This window comes from Cydia fagiglandana, chromosome 18 (genome assembly GCF_963556715.1).
Source record: "Cydia fagiglandana chromosome 18, ilCydFagi1.1, whole genome shotgun sequence".
NCBI classification, from domain to species: Eukaryota; Metazoa; Arthropoda; class Insecta; order Lepidoptera; family Tortricidae; genus Cydia; species Cydia fagiglandana.
The window spans coordinates 12,709,313-12,733,630 of NC_085949.1; the positions used below are offsets into that span (position 1 = coordinate 12,709,313).

Below are 24,318 nucleotides of genomic sequence, written 5' to 3' on the forward strand. Positions count from 1 at the left end.
GATATACCTGTTGGCGACTGTAATACCTACATTACCTACGGACGTGGGACCGTGGGTTTTTGTTACGGTTTCTGGGCTATAACCGCGAAACTCGAAGTAGCAAATTGCGTGCACCTTTCTAAGTCACTCTAATTAAGCCTTCATTCGAGTAAAAGAGAAAGATCCCCGCAATTTGCGAATGCCGGTTTTCACGGTCCCCCTGGATTTTATTCTTAGCCAGGAAAAAAAGGTTCTGTTCTGATCATCATCAGCAGTTCCACTTCATCAAATGCGACAGTTTTTAATGTAAATGCTTGATTTTCTGATGTAAATACAAAAATCTCTATACGCATGCCTTTAAGATTTGAGGAGTTCCCTTGATTCCTCATGGATCCCATCATCAGAACTCGAGCTTGACAAAAATGTGGCTTAAAAACTTAACTTGCTTAACAAACATAACGAAGAGGACAAATCGCCAACCGTGAACTATGCGTCGTTGAAGAGTTCCGTTCTGATCATCATCAGCAGTTCCAATTCATCAAATGTCACTTTTTTGGATGTATATGCTTGATTCGTTGATAAAAAAAAACAAAAATCACTATGTGTATGCCTTTAAGATTTGAGGAGTTCCCTCGATTCCTCATGGATCCCATCATCAGAACTGGGTTTTGACAAAAACGGGACCAATCTGTATGCATATACATTCAATCAAAAAAAGAATTTTCAAAATCGGTCCAGTAATGACGGAGTTATGGAGTAACAAACATAAAAAAAAATAAAAACAAATAAAATAAAAAAAAACATACAACCGAATTGATAACCTCCTTCTTTGAGATTTGGAAGTCGGTTAAAAATGGACATATTTTTTGTATCATTTAAAAATACATAGGTTCGAAGTTATTTAAGAAAATACAAATGCCCAAAAAATGACCATTCCCCCTGTATCTCCGAAACTACTGGGTCTAAAATTTTGAAAAAAATACACAAAATAGTTCTTTACCTATAGATGACAGGAAAACCTATTAGAAATGTGCAGTCAAGCGTGAGTCGGAATTTTTTTTGATATTTATAATGTTAGTTTCGGCTCATAATATACAATAACCAAGCAAAATTTCATCGACTGAGGAATTAATGCATGGGTCTCCATACAACAACTTGCTTCGTTTACTACACTAACTATTCAAGTATTCAGTACATTTGTTACCCCTACACCTCGAAAAAATAATCGTATTGTTTTACCACCTCTATAACTCGAAGTTATTTACTAACAAACCTCGTAACTTGAAACAGACTGTAAATACTGTACTTCCTGCGTTTCTATAATTACCTCTTTAACACGAATTTTTCAAGCGTTTTACCTCTGTAACTCGAAGCCTCTTTAAGACGAACAAACACCTATAAGTACCTCCTTAAGTCGATGCCCTCGATAAGACGAAACCTCGTTAACAAGTTCCCCTTCCCCCCCGTTTCCCTTGAAATTCGTGTTATAGAGGTTACACTGCATACCATGCCTGAGCCAAGTTCTCTGTTCGTTATGGTAGTAACGCTGCGCCTACTCCACTCGGGCGGAAAGTGCGATAAACCTCTCGCTAGTCTCAATAGCGATATTGGTAAGTGGATCCACCGAAAGTTCCCGTGGCGCCCTTTTATGTTTTAACGAAGCCGTCAAGCGTGTTATGGAGGTATTTTATTGCGAAGGAAACATTTTAATATTACGTTCGTCATTTTGCATACGGAATGTGCTAAAATACTGTATATATTTTTATTTGGGTATTTAAATAAAATAAAAAATTCTTAAGTAAGGTAAGGTAATATGTGACGTTCCACGGCAAAAGGTACCTTACAGCGGCTGGCGCTTACGTCGCATAGCGCCGCAATAATATTGGAGCGGCGTTAATAATAACGTAAGCGCCAACCGCCATAAGGCACCTTTACCCGTGTGACGTCACATATTGTTAGAACGTAGAAGTATCACTGTAGATTGTATTAATATATTTAGCGCCATTTGCACCATCCCATTAACCATGGTAACTCCGGGTTTAACAGGTTAACCCCGGGTTAGTGAGAGGTGCAAGTTGCCCTTACTAGATCTATTAATTGACGTATCTTAAAGTTCGAATCGGGCAGTTAGTGTTTAAGCCTATTCGGTTTTGCATCTCACGTTGGTTTTTTTATATTGCTACCTAAAATGAATGCTGTCGGAATGAAATTTTTCATAATTGATAAGACCACCAGCGCTCTCAGGCGTATTCTCATTTTAATAACAGGGTAAGAATTAGATCCATATCTAATTTTTATTCTGGACCTGTCATGACATTACGTATTGAAAAATAATTATACAGGATGTTTAGCGGCAGATTTCCGTTTTCATAATGTGATAAGACTGATAAGAAAACTAAAACGTAAGTATAAACCAGAACTATTTACTTTTATGAAAAGAAGATGAATACCGATATCATATTATTCCACTTTCTAAATGTCAATCTTTGCTGTGTACGCACTCCCCCAGTCTTTTCCGCATATTCCGAATGCAAAACTTACGCCTCACGTAAGTATATCTCATGAGTGACATTCCATTTCCAACTGCAGCTGCAATACTGCTAATTTTACTATGGAAATTGACAATGACAGCGACGCGTTTCCATAGTAAAATGAACAGTATTGCAGCTGCAGTTGGAAATGGAATGTCACTTTAAGACCGTGAAAATTCTTTGGTTAGGTACTTTTGGCGCTCCCAGACTGGCTGTTATAAAATGTTACATGACATTGTGTGACAGGGACAAGATAATAAAACACTATCAATACTATCGCGTTGTCCCAGTCACACGATGTCATATAACATTATAAAACGCATCAATACCATAAGCACGCTGCTCTGTTGACGAGTACTCTAACTATTGTCACTAATCAACCCTCAACACTCATAAAATTAAAACACACCCCGTGACTCACACGCACTTTGCGTTCGAAAATTATTTAGAATAGAATAGAAAAACGTTTACTGCAAAAACCATCTATACATACAGCACCATAAACATTTTTAAAGAGAGAAGATCTTATACACTAAACATTTAAATCTACTTGTAGCTTATACTAACATGCAATAATTACAGTATTGGTGCTGCTATAGAGGCTGCAAATGGACAACACTCAGCATATGCTATAACATATAATATGCTACAGCGCTGGTCTTCCGTATTTGAATTTGAAATCGGAAGTCTGCCAGCAGATATCCTGATACACTCTGTACAGCAACGATACGGGCTATATAAGTACTCAAAACAAGTCAAATTATTCCACCCGATAATTCCAAACGACCAACTTTCTTGTAAAATTTATTGAAGGCGGAAACACAAAGAGCGTCACGATCGATTAATTGACAACGCATCAAAAAGGAATCAAACGTCACGGGCCATTTTGTCACGTCTCGGCGCGGTCAATACGCTAATTTGGAACCGAGTAATTAATACGGAGCTACCTGTAACACGGTGCGAAGCGGGGCGAAGGCGGTTGAGGTACGAGGCAACCCTGCCTACGTTTAGACTTTAGTGGGCCGTGCGCCGCGCGACAGGGTTCACGTACGTCACGTGACGCGACACGTAATATAACAACGGCGAACTTCCATAGAGTTAAATTTTATTTTTAGAACTGTAATTTGTAGTTGTTAGTGTGTGTGAGGACTGAAGTGGCTCTGGTTACGGAAACTTTTTTAGGTAATTATGAAAAGGTTACCTATTATAAGTTTGTCGCTCGTAGTAGGTTTTTATTTTTAATCTAATAGTAGTATTCGTTTTTTATTTATTTTGAAAGTTATAGAATTATCTCTTATAATAAAAAAAATGTAACCTTGTCCATAATACCTTCAAGAATAATTTTGTTTATTTGCTGGTTGGTATCGTCATATAAATAATTCCTGTAATGTCCAACATATAATATGAAAATTTGATCTCGTCAATAAATTCATGAAAAAAAATTGAGTAAAGTAGAGAGCGTTTTATTTTTTATAATTCGAGGCAAAAAATAAAAGATTTAAATTTCAGTTTTAATCCTTGTTTTTTTCATTTTTATATGTAGTAATTTAACCTTTCATATGTGGTGGTCAAATCCTAGGTTGTGTTGTATAGAGCAGAAATAATCGTTAAAAATACAAAAAGATAACCAAATATTTGTTCAGAAATTCGTAATCCTTATCAATCCCAAACAAGAGGTTAAATGTTAAATGTGACGACAGTACAGTTGTCTCGCTTTATTAATATTGTTATGACAAGGATATAGTTATCAGTTACCGTAATAGTCGTTGACCTGAACGGTCGAGTAATTATTAGCTGTGACGTGTGAAAATGCACTTATTGTAACTAGCCCATTCACAACAACAATAATTGCACAATATATTATGGGGCCGATTCGGATTTTGAAATAGATATCTATTAGATATCTTTTAGACATCACCAAGATACGAAAACGATATGCTTAAGATCTAACCTGTCAGATTTGACATTTGCGCGATTCTGGAGATACTCTTGAACGATTTCATCAGGATATGACTTAGAGATCCAATTCACATCTAATAGATAGGTACCTTACGCTATCTAACGTAAAAGTGACATTGGTTGCCCAAATTGCGCTGCAAAAGAGAACTAGTTGATATCTAAACTATAACGTATTTAGAATGGATCTAGTACGTGTCGTCTGTTGTGAATATCTTGAAGTTCGAATACGGCAGATTATAATCGATATTAAACTTTCGTGAGACATATTTTACGGCAGATTATGTTATTTTTAGCATGGTTTCAACAAAACAAATATTACTGATAAACTTTCACACAGTATCAGTAATAAATGTCACATTTTGTAACATTTATTACCTACTGATACACTTTTTTGGGTTTTAAAACTATTTATGCTGTTTTTTGGAGACGTACTTATGTATCTGAGGATATTGTCATTTAACACATCACAAAGTGATATTTATAACAATTATAACACAAGACACATCTTGTGTTATAATTGTTATAAATATCACTTTGTGATGCAAAACGTAACTAAATACTTTCACCTGTCTGTTTCTCTGTAAATTACACACAATCTTAAATGTAATATTACAAGTCTCTCTAATATTTACGTTTGTTTTCAAATATGTATATTTGTTAAGGTCTAAAGTAAAATATTATGGATATCTAAGAATATTTTATTTGAAAAATTATCACTTCATTTTATGGTGTTTTTTTGCTTATTTTTTATTTGGTATTATGTACATTATATTCCTTTAGGTGATGAGATTTTAGAACAGTCTTTTACCATAAATATAGTGCCCATAATATATTGTCAATGAGGGTTAAACTAAGATATACTAGCATGTTTTTTTTTTTATAAACAAACGATGTAAATAGATTTAATATTAATCTGTTGATATACATTTTCATATGTCTATTTTTGAATCAGAAATAAGGTATTTTTTTCATTTTAAAATATAACTGATTAGATATAAAAATTATATACCTATTAACCAGAAAAATAAAAGTTTTGGAAAATTGTAAAACTTTTTTATATTTTCATTTCGCAATGTGTTCTGGAGGGACTATACAGTATGGGGTTCTTCAAAGGAGTGAATAGCGTGTTAATGGGTTGACAATGCGCATGTAACACCCCGGAATTTCAAGGCATCCATAGGCTACGGTAACCATTACCAGGCGGTCACCGACATAATAAAAAAAATGCTAGTCGTACATAAAATGAATGAAAATGTTTTCTTTTTTACATAATCTAACTTTGCAACTAATAAAGCAATTATAACTAGAAACTTTCTTACAACATTATAATAGTTGATTGTATAATACCAGGATTATAATAGATAATTGTATAATAACATACTGCCGTATTCGAACTTCAAGAGACACGTACTAGATCCATTCTAGATACGTTACAGTTTAGATATCAACTAGTTCTCTTTTGCAGCGTAATTCGGGCAACCAATGTCACTTTTACGTTAGATACGTTCAAGAGTATCTCCAGAATCGCGCAAATGTCAAATTTGACAGGTTAGATTTTAAACATATCGTTATCGTATCTTGGTGATGTCTAAAAGTTGTCTAATAGATGTCAATTTCAAAATCCGAATCGGGCCCAGGATTTATTTTAATACGTCAAATTGTTTAATTTGGTTTTTAATTTATTTCTTTTTATTAATATAAGTAGATACATTGACTTCACCAAACTTACAATAAAAAGTAACCTAAAATTAAAACTACCTACAAAACTAAAACTAAACCTAAAAAAACGCTCTCTGCCAAGAATGCTGGCAGCATTTCCTCGCTCGATGGCAATGCTTATGCTTTGAGCGACGAAGCTGCCAGCTCTTTTGTCTTTTGTTCAATTAATTTAATAAGTAGGTACCTTGATACGTTATGTCCGATATGTTTACCGCCGTGTAGGCGGAGAATAATTGGTTCACAAGGCCGAAACGTAGCGTCACCACAAAAAGTCGTATCTTCAATTGGAACTTAGGTCGCTTAAGCTTTTTTGTAAATTACGCTTGCACACTTAGCTTTTTGTTATTTCCTTTGCGGATTTTTACTTGTTTGCAGCTTATTGTAAATGACTTGAGTTTTTCCGCATTTCTTTTGAAGTAAACTTTCAATGGATTGTTTTGTTTTTATAGGTATACCTGAATATCTGTACAGCTAAAGAGTTTTTTTTTAATAATAGTTTCCGTTCCCGACGACAGAAAAGGTTATGATTACAACACAAGCTTTCATTGGCTTACCGTGGGGCTTAGTTAATTTGTGTAAATATGTCCTATAATATTTATTTATTACAGCAGTTTATGTATGAATGTATGTGCCTATATTTATGTTGTATGGTCTAATAATAGCGTGGGAACTACTAAGCTTGTTTTGTCTTTATTTTTATCCGAGTTTGCAAATAATTTCGGTCCTTAGACAATAATTGGAACTTACGGCCTGATTCGAACTTTAAGATACGTCGATTAATAGGTCTAGAAAAGATATGGATTATATGTCAGAGTTAAATGTGACATTTCTTCAAACAAAAACGTCACCTTTGACACTGGCACATCTAATTCATATCGTTTCTAGAGCTACTAACTGACGTCTCTTAAAATTTCGAATCGAGCAGTCACAAAGAAGTCACGGTGCGATTCGGTAAATGAATTAGACATTCACTAGATATGAAATAGTAACGATATGTGACGTTCCACGGCAAAAGGTACCCTATGGCGGTTGGCGCTTACGCTATTATTAACGTCGCTCCAATATTACTGCGGCCATAAGGTACCTTTTGCCTTGGAACGTCACATATGGTTACTATTTCATATCTAGTGAATGTCTAATTCATTTCCCGAATCGAGCCGTCAGTTTGAAATCATTTTGGTATCACTTGAGCATTTCGCTGCTGAAATATATTGGTGCAAACGGGTAGCGAGCAAACGCTACGAATATTCGTAGCGCTGGCACTTACACGCTACGCCGTAGAACACATGTAGCACTTACTGTTACAGAAGTCACAAATTGAGTAAGCGCCGTAACAATTTGTTAGACAATTGAATTGAGACGACGAGTTACCGTAAAATGGGGTGAGTAGGGTCAAAACTGAAATCCAAACCACGATAACATTTTATTTTTACATATGAAAACTGAATGGTGTATATAATAAGTGTCCCGGACATTTGTATTTTAGTTTTTAGTTTATTTTGGGTAGTTCCATTTCATAACTATAACGATGATACAGAGGAAAACCCACCTCACCCCGTAGTGCCGAGAGGGGTTTTCATACAAAGGTGATTTCGCAAGATTGTTGGATCGATTTTTTTATGCGTAATACTATAGGTCCATTTTAAATTGGAATACATTATTTTTATAGCAGTAGCCTTAAAATCCCTTCTCACCCCCCTCTCAAACCTTCTCTCGCCATTCATAACCAACCTCTCCCCGCGAAACCTACTCACCCCGTTTTACGGTACTAATCACAATGCTATAAAGATGATGATGATGATGATGACTTCATTATTACTGCAGTATCGACTGTAATAACAACAGTTCCCAAATATTTATTTTCATAAATATGATCACCGATTCCTTTTACACAATTTCCCCCGAGATCAAACAATTTCCTTGGGCCGATTGAAATGTCTTTAGCTCAGGAAAACGACGAAAAAATGAAAAAGGAAAAGTCGAGTATTTATCAATCTTCTTTTTAATTATATTTGGAAATATCTATTATTAGCGGTTGAAAATATCGTTGTAATGATATTCAAAAGAAAGAATTTTTGCGTGGGTCAGATCTGAGCCATACTGCCGTATTCGATCTTCAAGATATTCACAAGAGACGACACGTACTAGATACGTTATAGTTTAGATATCAACTAGTTCTCTTTTGCAGCGCAATTCGGGCAACCAAAGTCACTTTTACGTTAGATAGAGTAAGATTTCTATTAGATGTGAATTGGATCTCTAAGTCATATCCTGTGGAAATCGTTCAAGAGTTTCTCCAGAATCCCGCAAATGTCAAATTTGACAGGTTAGATCTTAAACATATCGTTATCGTATCTTGGTGATGTCTAATAGATGTCTATTTCAAAATCCGAATCGGGCCCTCAGATATTTTTGCGGCCTTCGTTGTGTAATATTTTATTGCAGGTGACTGTACATTCATCAAAATAACACATTTGGTTTACTCGTTTAATTGTTGATAATGCCGAATATTTGTTAAAGCCTTTTGGATTTTGTCAAAATAGAGTTACGATCCGATTCGAACTTTAAGATACGTCAAATATTACGGCTAGATACGGTATGAATTAGATGTGTCAGACTACCGTATTCGAACTTCAAGATATTCACAAGAGACGACACGTACTAGATCCATTCTAGATACGTTATAGTTTAGATATCAACTAGTTCTCTTTTGCAGCGCAATTCGGGCAACCAATGTCACTTTTACGTTAGATAGCTATTAGATGTGAATTGGATCTCTAAGTCGTATCCTGAGGAAATCGTTCAAGAGTATCTCCAGAATTGCCAAATGTCAAATTTGACAGGTTAGATCTTAAACATATCGTTATCGTATCTTGGTGATTTCTAAAAGATATCTAATAGATGTCTATTTCATAATCTGAATCGGGTCCAGTGTTACGACCCGATTTGAACTTTAAGATACGTCAAATATTACAGCTAGATACGGTATGAATTAGATGTGTCAGACGGCGCGATTCTGGAAATGAATTAGAGATTAACTAGATACGATATAGTAAAGATATGTGACGTCCCACGAATAAAGGTACCTTATGGCGGTTGGCGCTTACGATTATTAACGTCGCTCCAATATTATTGCGGCGCTATGCGACGTAAGCGCCAGCCGCCATAAGGTACCTTTTTTCGTGGAACGTCACATATCTTCACTATTTCATATCTTGTGACTCTCTAATTCATTTCCCGAATCGCGGCGCCAGCCGCTATAACGTACCTTTTGCAGTCTTAAAAAAAACCTCACTTTTGGCACTGACATCTAATTTGTATGGGGCATTATCTACGAAAAGGGACCTTATTGTCGATGGCGCTTACGCCGCACAGCGTCGCGCGGCATTGTATTTATATCGGAACATCCTTATAATCGACAATAAGGTCCCATTTCATAGATTACGCCGTATCGTATCGAGTCGTAATATGTGACGTAACTTACGACTCGATTCGGGAAGTGAATAAGAGATGCACTATATATGAAATAGTAAAGATATGTGCTGTTCCACGGCAAAAGGTACCTTATGGCGGCTGGCGCTTAAGTCGCATAGCGCCGCAATAATATTGGAGCGATGTTAATAATCGTAAGCGCCAACCGCCATAAGGTACCTTTATGCGTGGGTCGTCACATATCTTTACTATATCGTATCTAGTTAATCTCTAATTCACTTTCCGAATCGCGCCGTTAAAGTTCGAATCGGGCCGTAAGTTTGCGTAAGCCGACGAGTTTCTAAATCACATCAATAAGTAAATCGGTACGTGTTCATGAGTACGGGCCCGATTCGGATTTTGAAATAGACATCTATTAGATATCTTATAGACATCACCAAGATACGGTAACGATATGTTTAAAATCTAACCTGTCTAATTTGACATTTGCGCGATTCTGGATATACTCTTGAACGATTTCCACAGGATATGACTTAGAGATCCAATTCACATCTAATAGATATCATATTCTATCTAACGTAAAAGTGACATTGGTTGCCCGAATTGCGCTGCAAAAGAGAACTAGCTGATATCTAAACTATAACGTATCTAGAATGGATCTAGAACGTGTCGTCTCTTGTGAACATCTTGAAGTTCGAATACGGCAGTAAGAGTGTTCTCGTGACCGATAGTTCTCCCGAAGGAAATCCGATATCATAGTAAATATTCAGTGACCAACTTGTGTCCAGGTTTACTCGCAAAGGGGCTTAAGTAATAATTTTATGACGTTATTCGGACGTTATACGGATGACATTTTGCGGTGCAACTTATTAGTTTTGATTGGAGATTTAAGTTTGTTTGTCAGCCTGTAGGTATAGCTAAAGGTACCGTTCAGATTCAGACTATATCAGAATTACTGCAGATTGCATTGCTGCCACAAATGTGAACAATCCGAACAGCAGCCGATATATGCTTATACCGAAATGCTTTCTTTAAATGGGTGACAGTTCAGTACGTGGGTCCTAAGTGGGACGAGTGAAGCAGTATACATGACTTACGCAGAAGAAGACATAGGCGGAGGCTAGTATAGTATACCTTCGTCTTTAAAAAATGGCTTCCTGTTTTCACATGTCTGCCTAGACTGAATGTATCATGGGACGCAATGCTTGTAATTTAAGATCTTATATTACCATATGTTCATTGTGAATAAACGATTTCATTCATTCATTCATTCATTCATTCATTCATTCATTCATTCATTCATTCATTCATTCATTCATTCATTCATTCATTCATTTCGCCAACGTCAAAAGTGTGATCGTAGAGCATACCTTTATTAGATCTCTACTAGACCTCAACAAGTTACGATATAGATAATTTAAAGATATTTGTAAGATAGATATGTCAAATTTCACGTTTCCGCGATTCTGGAGGCCCTCTGGAACGATTTCGACAAGTTATGACTTAGATATCCAAGTCACATCTAGTCGATATCTAATGTAAATCTAGTTGATATCTATATCGTTTCTAGATCTTGTGATTATCTCGTTTCCCGAATACGCGTGTGTGGAAACGTCGGTTAATAAAGGTAATAAAATAAGACCAAATATGATTTAAAAAAAAAATTCTTGAGACAATTTCGTTATTTTGAAGTTAATCGGAAATCCGGCTAGTAAAGTACCTATCAATCAAATCATTTATTTTCAGGCTACTAAGGCCCATAGGTACATACCTTACAAACTAACTTTAACTAACTTTATTTGTGATTTGTGTTTCGTACAATAAAGAGTTTATACATACATAAATACTAACATATATATACAATAATAAAATCTTAAATACTAAAAGGGAGGTGGGAGGTAGAATCAAGGAGAGGACCTCTGATGCTCGCGCGGGTTCGTACCTGGTGCAAAGGCTGGCCATCGCTATCCAACGTGGTAACGCGGCAAGTATCATGGGCACCTTTGCACCCGGTACAGCCCGCGGAGGTCTTTTAGATTAAAATATTTTAATATTTAGATATATTTAAGTTACTTTTGTATGATTATTTATATACCATTAACTTTTTGTATGATAAATAAATAAATATATGTGATATGTTTTGACTAGAACTCATTATATATCGTCTAGAAATAAAAAAAAACTAAAAAATCATTTTTGTTACGCAGTTTTCTGTTGCGGCGTCATCGTCACCTGCTCTGGTGTAGGATTCGGCAGATGCCCACGTAACGTAAAAGGGATCCTCAAGAATGTTTGTTTATTACGCACACACGTGACGTCCGTATTGATTTACTCCTTCCTCGTGGTAATCGTGAATGACATGTGAAACGGTGAAACATGTTCCTAAAATGAAACAGGAAAAAGGAATTTCCCTTTGTTTACGAAGATGTTTCTACACACTTATACAGGGTGCTTCCTGTAACAGGAGCAATAAATTAAACTAAAGACTGTACTCCTCAAACTGACCAACATTTGTTCAGCAACTTTTAAAAATTATGAATCCTTTAGACTTCCTCTTTTTCATACAAAATAAATATTGCCTTCAATGTACGCTGACATCAGTGTGTTTGACGTTGCTTGTCATGGTCACGCTGTAAACATGACAAAATTTGCAATACATTGCGTCTTAGAATAAACTTTAAAGTGTAATAAAAATCAAACCATGAGTTATTTTCAAAAGTTGCTGAACAAATGTTGGTCAGTTTGAGGAGTACAGCCTACAGTTTAATTTATTGCTCCTGTTACAGAAAACACACTGTATATTATTTTACCTGTGATATCTTGAATAAATAAATAAATAAATATTATAAGGACATTCTTACACAAATTGACTAACGGCTCGATTCGGGAAATTAATTAGAGGTTCACTAGATATGAAATAGTGAAGTTAGGTGACGTTCCACGAAAAAAGGTACTTTATGGCGGCTGGCACTTACGTCGTATAGCGCCGCAATAATATTGGAGCGACGTTAATAATAGCGTAAGCGCCAACCGCCATAAGCTACCTTTACCCGTAGGACGTCACATATCTTTACTATATCGTATCTAGTTAATCTCTAATTCATTTCCCGAATCGTGCCATAAGTCCCACGGTAAGCTCAAGAAGGCTTGTGTTGTGGATACACAGACAACGATAAATATAATATACAAATACTTACTTAAATACATAGAAAACATCCATGACTCAGGAACAAATATCTGTGCTCATCACACAAATAAATGCCCTTACCGGGATTCGAACCCAGGACCATCGGCTTCACAGGCAGGGTCACTACCCACTAGGCCAGACCGATCGTCAAAACAAACACAAAGTTGTGAAGCATCAGTTGTGAGCAATGTTGAAGTTTTCAACATTTAACTTTCTGGTTAGTGATTTCCAACTTTTGTAAAAAAAACATCGTAACTAACTAAGTAATTAAGGACAGTTGTAAAAAAAACCGGACCGGACAAGTGCGAGTCGGACTCCCCACCGAGGGTTCCGTACTTTATCGTACTTGTTGTTAAAGCGGCAACAGAAATATCTATCTCGGTTCATGAGATAAGTACTGGTGACAGACAGACGGACAGTGGCGTCTTAGTAATAGGGTCCCGTTTTTACCCTTTGAGTACGGAACCCTAAAACGTAATGAAATACATTATAAATGCATTGTATTAAAAAAGAAAGAACAACTTCAACGCATGTATGTGAGCTTCGAATCTTGTAATTTAAATTTGAACTTCTGTTGACTGATTCAGTTGAAATTTGCAGTGTTTGCGTTATTTTATGACAATGCAAATAGAATTAGAATAGAATAGAAAATATTTATTTGGCGTAAAAAAACATACATAGGTACAGCAAATGAAATAGGTACAAAAAAAACGTACACCAAATAGGATGCCGCTCAGCATAAGCAGTGTATGCAAGACACGGCGCTGGTTTTCAGGGATTATAATGTAAACATCAAGCTGATGTACAAATTGCAGAACATTCCCAAAAAGCGGAAACGTTCTCGAGAATGTTCTCAGAACATTCCTGCAACTTGGAAATTATTGTTTAAACAAGAGAATATACTTGAAATAAAGTTTAAATAGGCATAACTTAAAACTAAATGTTATTATGCATATATTATTGTCTATTACAGTTAGCTATTTTGTTGATGTGATAAATTTACCAATAAGTTGCTTAAATTCTCACTGTATATCAGAGAACATTTCGACTTTCGACAATTTTTTCCAAAATTTTTATTTTGTTTCATTAGAATCTAGAGGCCTCTATCTCCCGCCATGCCAAATCTCAGCGCGCTCGGACCAACTTGAAAAAATTAAAAAAAAAAGTCGGCCATTTTGTTTTTTTTTAATGCAGTTTGTTTTGTCTCGGGGCCCTCTATGACATTTGGTCGAGCACCCCCCACCTATCACGCACCGTTTAAAAGTTGCCATACAAAATAAAAGTGGCCAGTTTTCCCGCAATTGTAGCATTTTTCTAAAAAAATATTTTTCATAGGTATCTAGGGGACCCCGAGATTCCGTGACCAAAATTTCAGCGCGCCAGGACAAAATTATAAAAGTTAAAAAAAAGTCGGCCATATTGAAAAAAAATGGCGGCGTCAAAAACTGCCAGGGTCCCTCTATGACATTTGGTCGAGCACCCCCCACCTAAGTCTGACCGTTTGGCCGGGCCGTCATACATTTTTCTGACCGGAAACGGACGACCAAAAGTCGGAATTTTCTGGGGGTAAGGACTACACCTAAACTATCGTGAATATTCATGGTATAAACTACGATAAATAAATAAATTCTCGTTCTCGAGAACATTCTCAGAAGTTACCGAGAATTTCTCATGTGGAAAGTTTCGCAACTTTGGAAAGTTCTCGTGCGTGCATTGCTAAGCTGATCTGATGATGCAGTCGGAAGGTAACCAAATCAACACAGAGGACCGATTTTTGAATTTCAACTCTCGATTTCGAGTATTTTGTTCAATAATATCTCCACTAATAAGCGTTTAAATTCTACTAATAGAATTGAAAACGAGTGGTCAATACCACTATGTGGCCAACAAACCGCTATGTGGTTTGGCAGAAGAATGTATTGTATCTAAATGTAAGTAAGCTTGTGAATAAACGCTTTATTTTTTTTTTTTTTTTTTACTAGATACCCAATTTCTATCGCTCGTATTTCTAGAATTAGCATTTAGCCGTTTACCACTGATTTTCGTGTGACAAAATCGTGCGATCGAAAGTCAAAAATCGGCTCCCAGGTATCGACTTAGTTCGTCCCATTCGTGTTTCGTCAAGCTCTTAAATTAGTCCTATTCTGCTTTCGTCACTCATTCTACATTCGTCACAATCGTCGGTAGCTTTCAATGTAGAATGAGTGACGAAATCAGAATAGGACTAATTTAAGAACTTGACGAAAACCGAATGGGACGACCCAAGACGATACCGGCTCCCAGTAGGTAACTTAACTTGAACTGATAAACATAGGTATATTGCTCATTTACTATTATTCTTATAAATACCTACTATCTTTTATTGCTCCCTTTTCTACGTTTAACTAGATTTATCCATTATTTTTACATATACATATACAAACCAAGAAATAAAAATAAAATACGTAATTTTATGATTATAGTACAAATACAACTAGAGAAAAAGTTATTTACAATCAAGAATCATTTATTCATGGTAAACTACATTAAGTACAAAACAAAAATGGAATAGGTACAGGTTTTTCCACAACAGGAGTTATTATTTCAGTAAACTTATTTGATAGATTGCTCAGGGAAACGAACGAATAGAAAAAACCGGCCAAGTGCGAATCGGACTCACGCGAAGGGTTCCGTATCATTATGGTAACATTCCATTTCTAACCGCAGCTGCACTACCGGTAGGTACTGAACGCGTCGCTGTCATTGTCAATTTCCATAGTAAAATGAACAGTATTGCAGCTGTCGTTGGAAATGGACTGTCATCTTAATGCAAAAAAAAACAGCAAAAATCACGTTTGTTGTATGGGAGCATCACTTAAATATTTATTTTATTTTGTTTCTAGTATTTGTTGTTATAACGGCAACAGAAATACATCATCTGTGAAAATTCAACAGTCTAGCTATCACGGTTCATGAGTTATAGCCTGGTGACAATCAGACGGACAGACGGACAGCGGAGTCTTATTAATATTTAGGGTCCCGTTTTTACCCTTTGGGTAGGTACGGAACCCTAATAAGCCTAAATGGAAAGACAAGACATATGTCTACCGTATCTACCTACACAGTTAGGTATATTCCTCTGAAATAATAGGTCGTAGTTATTTCATCCAACGTTCAAGGTAAAATACAAGACGTGTTTTCTTAACCTTTTCACCAAATAACTTCTTTTTATTTTATCGTTCGCTGAATTGAAGCAGGGAACAGTTTAACATTTGGAAGAAGAATCAATTCATGTTCCTTTTCTATGATAACACATTTATTACGTTAAATAATACAATTTTAAGCTAATTTCAATACAGTTGTGCGGTAGAAAGAAGAGAAATCTAATCTTCAAGGATGGGTATTCCACAGCCGTCTTCAGATCCAAATTTTTCTATCCTTCTTCTCGTTCCTCTAATTCTTAGAGAGACAGCTCTGATGATTGATATTTGTATTTTTACTTTGATCCAGTTGATTTACTGTCTTGTTGGTTGGTTGTCTTGTTTGTTGGTTGTCTTGTTGGTTGGTTGGTCTAGTTGGTTGGTTGGTTTATTAATTTCTCTCTATAAAAGGTATGTACAACGAAAATTCTCTATAGCATTTACACTGTATTTTAAAACCCGTGTGATCGCCAGATTTGGCGAAGATTTGACGGAAGATTTTCCGTCGCAAGTATCGCACGTCACGCCATATGTTTTGTTCCATTCTAATTTTTCTGTTTTTACGCCCCCTCTTGGTGTATTATATTATTTATGTAAATACCACGTCGTCAAACCACTAATATACTCTACGCGTTGTCTTGTCAAGTGCATGAACGTGAGCTTCAGACTACCTTTGATGAAGAATTCATTTCTTAAAAGCTTTTATTACATTTTATCACAAGAAACTCCCCTTTTAAATAAATTCTAAAGGTCCCGGCTGCACTGATGCTCTGAGTACTAAGTATTGATTTGAATGAAGTGTTTCAATTTCGTTAATATATAAAATCCGATGCACTTTGAGAACTCAGTTCGACAGAAGTGCTTTATCTGTCGGTTGTGATACTCACAATACAGATTGATCTTTTGGTTGTCTTACCCTATAGACTAGGAATCCTCTAGACCGAGTTTAGAGCTATTATTTCATGCAACCTATGATGCCAAAAATGCGGGGGTGCGCGGAACGAGGTGAGCGAAGTCCCGTGCCGTGATTGGTCCGTTCAAAGACACGGGCGACGCACAAAGACACTTTCGACTCGAACATGGAGTAAAATTACCGTAGGCGTGGCAGAGGGGGTAGCGCGACTATGCTCAGTCTGGAGGATGTTTTGTCTGTGTCCTACCCTAAGTAGATTATACGTTAACATTAGAAGTTGCTTTTCTACGACGACGGTAACTAAATTTAAAAACAAAAAGTAAACAGGTCGAAACCCTGAGATGCCAAAATTAAGTTGCAAGTGAACATGTGGTCAGACAAAATATAATAATTATGTGTAGGAGTTTTAACCTCATAAGGCCCACCATACAAAGTTTCCCTATTTTTAATTAGAACCTTGTTGTACAGTAGATTAGGATGCTTTCGTTTGCTTTAGAAAACAATGAAACAAAAGAAATGCAACTTTATGTAGTTTTGGAAAGGTTCAAATTAGATTGAAACAGAGTGTACTTTGTAATGCACATTGGGCCTTACGGGGTTAAAGTGACATTCCATTTCCAACTGCAGCTGCAATACTGTTCATTTTACTATAGAAACGCGTCGCTGTCATTGTCAATTTCCATAGTAAAATGAACAGTATTGCAGCTGCAGTTGGAAATGGAATGTCAGTGTCACTCTTAGGAAAGAAACAAGATGCGATGTGCAGGTTCTGCAAGGCGTCAGAGGAGACTGCAATATACATTCAGACTGCAATATCTATTCCTGTGGACCATCATCATCAGTCGTTCCCTCAATGCTGAGGATCGTGACATCATGTCCTAATGTTGCTGACCAGTCTCTTCCATAGGCTTCTGTCACTCGCCATATGTACGGCTTCCTGCAGATGTAGATGCAGCGGTGTAGTGACTTGTGCGCTCCATCTAGCGGGTGGTCTGCCGCGAGTCCTCTGGCCCTCAACTTTGCCCGTCATAGTCGTCATTTCTAGGCTATCAGGAGAACGTCGTGGATCACCGTCGTTCCTGTGGACCACTAATGTCAAAAAGAAGTATCTACTTAGGACGGCTAGTATTGCAACCCTATGAGGAACTGAACATTACGGCCCAAAGAGTCTGGAATTTTCTGGATTCAACGGGCATTAGTAATGAACTTTAAAGGGCCGTCACAATAGAGCACTGCTTCGTCGATGTGACACTTAAAGGCCCATAACACCGCAATAATAATAAGTGTTTCATGTTTCGTCTGATATGAATTTTATTCGTCTATTTAATTATAAGTATGATTTAATTTTAATTATAGGATATGACTTTGATCCATATCAGTATTTCTAATCCATATCGAATTCATATCTATAATTTAAAATTGGAATACGCCGGTATGTAGATACTTGCTTCCCGTACATAATGAATTGCTTTATGAATAATAAAACTGCCGTTCGTTGCCTTGTAATTTAAAAAAATAGTATACCTACGTTTATTTACGATCATGCGTCTAATGCTAAGTATTAATAGACTGTTGTTGTTTTTAAATATAATACAGGATAGGTAAAGCTTTTACATAAAAGACATATGTACCTACGTATAGAAAACATTGTCATGTGATTCACCAAAATGTATGAGACGGCAGATTTTATTCCCGATTTCTGGGTTGGTTCCATAGTAAAAGTTGTTCAGTATGACCTACATATCCACCCCTCAGTGTATGGTCAAATATAGCAATTTCACCCTGTTACATGACATGTCAAGGAGAAGGCAGAGGACCGTCATACATGAAATCGCTCCATTGAAAAGAGTCTAAAGGTGACAGTCCATTTCCGACGGCAGCTGCACTATTGTTCATTTTACTATGGAAATTGACAATGACAATGACGCGTTCAGTACCGGTAGTGCAGTTGCGGTTAGAAATGGAATGTTACCATAACTCTTAAATATATGATGATGATGATGTACTTATAACATGCCAATTACTTTTATCCGTTACTCCAACTTTTGCCAAAATAAAGATCTTTATAATTGCCCCAAATTTCCTCCACCATTTTGAGTTTATTATATTCCAACCGTGTGTCGTACCCGTTTGTGTTTGAAAAGAAATGACGCCCTCCCTCTGTTCCAGGTGCCGACGGCGTGGGTAAAACACTCCTGAATAATTCAAAGCGATATTAACCGAGTCCCGCACGACTTGTGCGTGATACAAAACTGTGCGGTACTTAATGTTAAGAAGATTACATATTATTCTAACATACTCGAGTTTGATACAGAAAATCCGGTGTGGTTCATGAAGTATTTAGGTAATTAAAGTTTAATCTAGTTACTAATTAAAAGCCTGCGTATGATTGGAAATTAATGTTTAAAATAATTAAGTAAAAAAGAGTTTAGTCATGAGTCATGAGTATAATACAAAAGTTAATTAATCGCAAAGTTGCCGAGATAAGCGAAATCCAGATGTTTTAGTTAGTTCGTGTGTAAATAAAATAGGTACATAACATATAGTGTAAGACAGAACAGAACAGCGTCTAAAACATGCAGTTAAAATAACAGATGGGCACATAAATGATATTATTTAAAAATTTAATAGGTATATAATAAGTACGAGTATAAGTGTTGTTATAAATAGTACCAAAAACGATAGTGTACCAATGATACAAAAGAACAAATAAAACAAAATGCCGCTAAAACAAAATGGCCGCGTGCCCAGGATAAACAAGATGGCGGATTAGTGTGTGCAGTGAAGATGGGCGTTTTGAGGACGTTGTGCCGCCACGTGGTGCTGATAGTGGCGTCGGCGGCGCTCGTGCTCGGGACGGGAGAGTGGAGCGAGGATGCTGAGGATCTCGGTAAGTGTTTTTTTATGAAGCTAGTTTAATTCCAGTAAGTAGTTAAAAATCACCTAAAAGGGCATAATTCAAAGCTGCAAACTGCCCACAAGCGCAAAAGAATTGTAAGGCAACCTTTCTTGCCAGTCTTGCCCCTACACATCCTTTACCGTCTCACTTTCTCCGCAAAAACTCACAAAATAGGTACTCTTGCTGCTAAAAAAGTCCCAAGGAGCGGGAGTGCTTATACCTTTATGACTCACATTGAACATCTTTCGATGGATAAATATTATTGGCTTCTAGAAATATGCGGCGACTAGTAATTAGTTAGTGTATAGTATATTAGTCGTAGACCTTCCTCTTGCAAATAACCATAATATATGAACGTTAACTTGTGATTATAACAGACAAAGACAGTACATATGGGTCAACGCGTATTATCATAGCGTCCCACAATTACCTAAAGTCAAGGGGGGTGGTAGCCAATGTGGACAGAGGGTCACTCTTACCCGTTGTGTGTAACCTAATCATTTGCTTTTACAAAAACCTAATTGGGCCTTAAATACTTGTGAGGGTTACTTAAAAGTACCTACTTATGTAATTAGGTCAAATACACAGGTGAGAAATTGCGTCATTTAAAAATTTAAAGGTTAAAATATTCGGGTTACAATCCTTTTTTGAATTACAGAGATTAAATAGTTAGAATTGTTTTAATTTTACAACTACAATACTAATAAGTAATCAAACTTACATGCTAATTTTAATACACCAGTTTAACACTGTAAATACGTTTACCGTTATATATTATTTAAATTTAAATATAATTATGGACGACCGGTCTGGCCTAGTGGGTAGTGACCCTGCCTGTGAAGCTGATGGTCCTGGGTTCGAATCCCGGTAAAGGCATTCATTTGTGTGATGAACACAAATTTCTCCTGTATACAAACAACCATTCGATCATTTTGAAATAGACAAATCTTGTATTATCGTTTCGTAAAGTCGAAACGAGGTAAATAAAAAGCGATAAAAATAGAAATATTATGGCTATAAATTTAACCCTTAGAAATATAAGGGGTCGGGCCTTGACCCACTGAGTAGCGGCAGGTAATTCCTTACACGACGAATTGTTTTTGTGTATCGCGTTCTGAATTACGAGGCAATTGGGGACGACGACTTTACTTTTACCAAAGACATAATATATGTAACTTCGTATAAGATGAATAAAGTTTAAGAAAAAATCGTGCATTGGAAATCAAGAAAAAGTCATTCTCGAATAGATGGTGCACACACCTTTAGCCTATTCTTGGCTAGATGGCGTAACTACACCGTTTCATATTTAACAATTTTAATAACTACATATCAGTGAATGGACCAAATGGACGCCGTCCTGTTGGTCGTCCTAAATACCGTTGGGCAGATAGAGTGGAGGCAGATCTCCGTGAGCTCGGAGTCGGCGAAAGCTGGCGGGATACCGCTCCTGACCGATCAAAGTGGCGTGCTCTTGTGTTGGAGGCCAAGACTCATTTTGGGTCATCGCGCCAACCAAGTAAGTAAGTAAGTAAGTACATATCAGTGAATGAACATGGGTCAAAATGATATAAAAATAATAAAATAATTTATCCATATATATTCATTTTTTTGATAATTTTATACGTGTTTATTTTGAGTTGTAGTCGTGTGTTGATGGATGGCAGTTTTACAGTGACTACAACATTTACTATGACAGGACCCCTCTATACTATCTATTCTTTTTGCTTTTACTTTGTAATCTTTGTTTTTTCTTTGCGGCTACCAACAGTTTGGCAATGACATAAACGCTAGAGCGAACGTAACATACTTTCTATGCATCTCACTCCTACTGACATTTTATTAGTGCGAGCGAGATGTATAGAAAGTAAAATCACGTAGACGTTAGCGTAGATATATGTCAGTGATTTCTGGTACGGGTAGATATTTATAAAGGTAACGCCCGGTGACTGTTAATCGATAGGTGTACGATATTCGGATAATTGTGGGATTTGTGGGTCACTTTTGGATAAGATCGCGGCAAGTGGCCTATTGTATTGTATTGTAGTACGGGCGATTTTCCGCAACTCGACGTCTTGCGCCTATTTTGCGTGATAGGGTGTGGACTAGTCTTACTTAGAGGAATCCTATCAAACCTTTGATGTTGAGTAGGACCTCGGGGAGGTCTCTCGGGGATCCGAGATGTTTTGCCCTGTATGGGGCCAATTCGCTGCATTCCAACACCACGTGAGAGGCTGTTTCTTCTTTCTCCATGCACCCACGGCATAGGGGACTGTCTGTGACACCTGTTATAAAAAGATGTTTGTTAAAAAGTCCATGACCTGTTATGACACTGGTTACCATAGTCAGTCGAACCTTTCCTAGTTGAAGGAGCGTCCTTGTGAGCTTACCGTTCATGCTAGGCATGGCTTGCTTGGCCTGTCTGCATCCATGCAAGTGGCCTATATTCAGCAAAGGATGAAGGATGAAATGATGATGTTGAACACTGTCCCTAATGTTTAAAAGTTAGTTAATTACAGCGTGTATTTTTCATACGACTACATATGTATTCTAAAAGTAATTAGTGTAGGCACAACTGAATTAATTTTATTTTCATGTTTTAAAAATAAATTACAATATATACCGTAACATCGGGGTACTTTAGCTCATGGGGGTTACTTTGTCCCAAAACGAAAAAAAGATTGAACTTCCCGTCACGCTGCACGTCAGGACCTATCGATGTATTTCGCGCTATTCATCGATAGATGACCGTATGGGGCGGTGGGTAGAAACAGTTTCACGTTAACAACGCTGATTGGTCAGTTCATAATTTCGGTCACGAGTTGTTACCTATAAACTACGCGATTCTATAATGTGCAAACTTTTTCTCGAAACAAAGAAAGCAAATAAGTTTAAGTGTTTGATTGTTATTAATCGTAACAGATATGTATCTAGGATCCTAATGTGATATAAATCATAGAATTTAAGACATTATTGTGAGAAGTATATGTTATTGAAAATCAAAGTATTCTTTGGCTATCGTTTTCGGGTTTCTTTGACCCATGGGAAAACATTTCCTTCAGAGAGAACAGCGACGCAGATATAGTCTCGCTTCATCTACTGAAGCTCTCATAACGGCACGAGATCAATCTGCTAACTAAGAAGACAATTTACTATTGACGCAGGTTATAAATCGCGATCCCAGGAACAGCAGCCAGTGGTTCGTCCTGTGCTGGAGCACTGGATGAACCACAGGCTCAGGTTTCAAAGACAGATTCTCTAGATTGTAATGGAATTAATGAAAACAAAGATAAAGAACATCTGCCGCATAAGTTTAATATCTTATAAAATGATTATCAATTTTTAAGACTGATTAGTTACAGTCGACTGTTAACTAGGTGCCTACCTAGTAAAATAATTCTATAGGAAAACTAATTTTTCATATGATAATTATAGTTATACACGTTAACTATTTCTAATGATTATGATTATGATCGATAAGTTTAGAAGGTTTTTCTGATTGTATTGGCAAAGTTTTTATTAAAATTTATTACTTTGTGTTGATTAGTTTGCCTTTTTAGTGTAATAAAAACAAATGAATCTTACTACTATGTCCTTATTTGATATACATGTGTATTGTGTAATAAATTTAAACAGCTTTCTTTGCGCTTTTATTGCAAACCGTTACGTTGTACTCAATGAAAAATCGATGGCCAAAGAAACCCGCTTGAAAGCGCAACTTTGGCTCAAACTTTGCGAAAAATTAAAAAATATTTAGAGGTTGATTTATTAAGAATTACGTATGTGCATGAGTTGATTATACTCACAATTAAATACCTATGAGTATAAAAGTGTCATAATGCGATTAAAATTGAAGTGCTCAAACGAAAAGTAAAAAGTATCTTGATTTTGGGACAAAGTACCCCGATGTTACGGTAGCCGCTCGGAAAAAATATCAAAATTAATAGCACTCTAAAAATGTATTTACTGGAACTTGATACATATTACCTACTAACTGTTTTTTTTGGAGGTTTGATGCAAGCAGAAAATTGTAATATTTAATATTGCCCACAGGGGAGAAAAATGTACAGTTCGCGCGAACACGCTAGTTTTCTCTCCTGTGGGCAATAGTTAACAGCTTGTGGGCACGTAAGTAATGATTTTATCATAGTTCTGTAAATAAAAGGAGGACCTTTTTACGTGGATAAGGGTTCAATAAGAAAATTAATCTTTATAGCCCTTAACTTTGTGTATGTCCACAGGAAAGAACGTAACACAGTGATCTGTTTGACCCACATATGGAAGTTGGAAGTGTCCTAGGTGAGCCATCATGACGCCAGAGCAACGCGGCGCGATGCGATGGCCCAAGTCGTGATGAAAACCATGCGCCATGTTACTAATTTACGATGTCTCATGAACAACATTAAGAACGTTGGCTCACTGTCGATATCATCGTTTTCACAAAATGAAATGGTCAAGGTCATGTCTCTAAATATCATTCAATAGAGTCGCATTTGCCTGCAAGTCCCGCCAGAGAAAGTTTA

At 36.6% G+C, this 24,318-nt stretch overlaps 1 protein-coding gene across 1 annotated transcript in view; it reads left to right on the forward strand.

The window, feature by feature from the left end:
• The first annotated feature begins 3,433 nt into the window (after window positions 1-3,433).
• LOC134673182 (hemicentin-1-like) overlaps window positions 3,434-24,318 on the forward strand; it is a 246,486-nt gene continuing 225,601 nt past the window's right edge. The window contains exons 1-2 of the mRNA XM_063531137.1: window positions 3,434-3,692; window positions 19,069-19,789. Coding sequence (XP_063387207.1) covers window positions 19,687-19,789 — 103 coding nt within the window. The 5' untranslated portion in view covers window positions 3,434-3,692; window positions 19,069-19,686. The remainder of the gene's footprint in view (window positions 3,693-19,068; window positions 19,790-24,318) is intronic.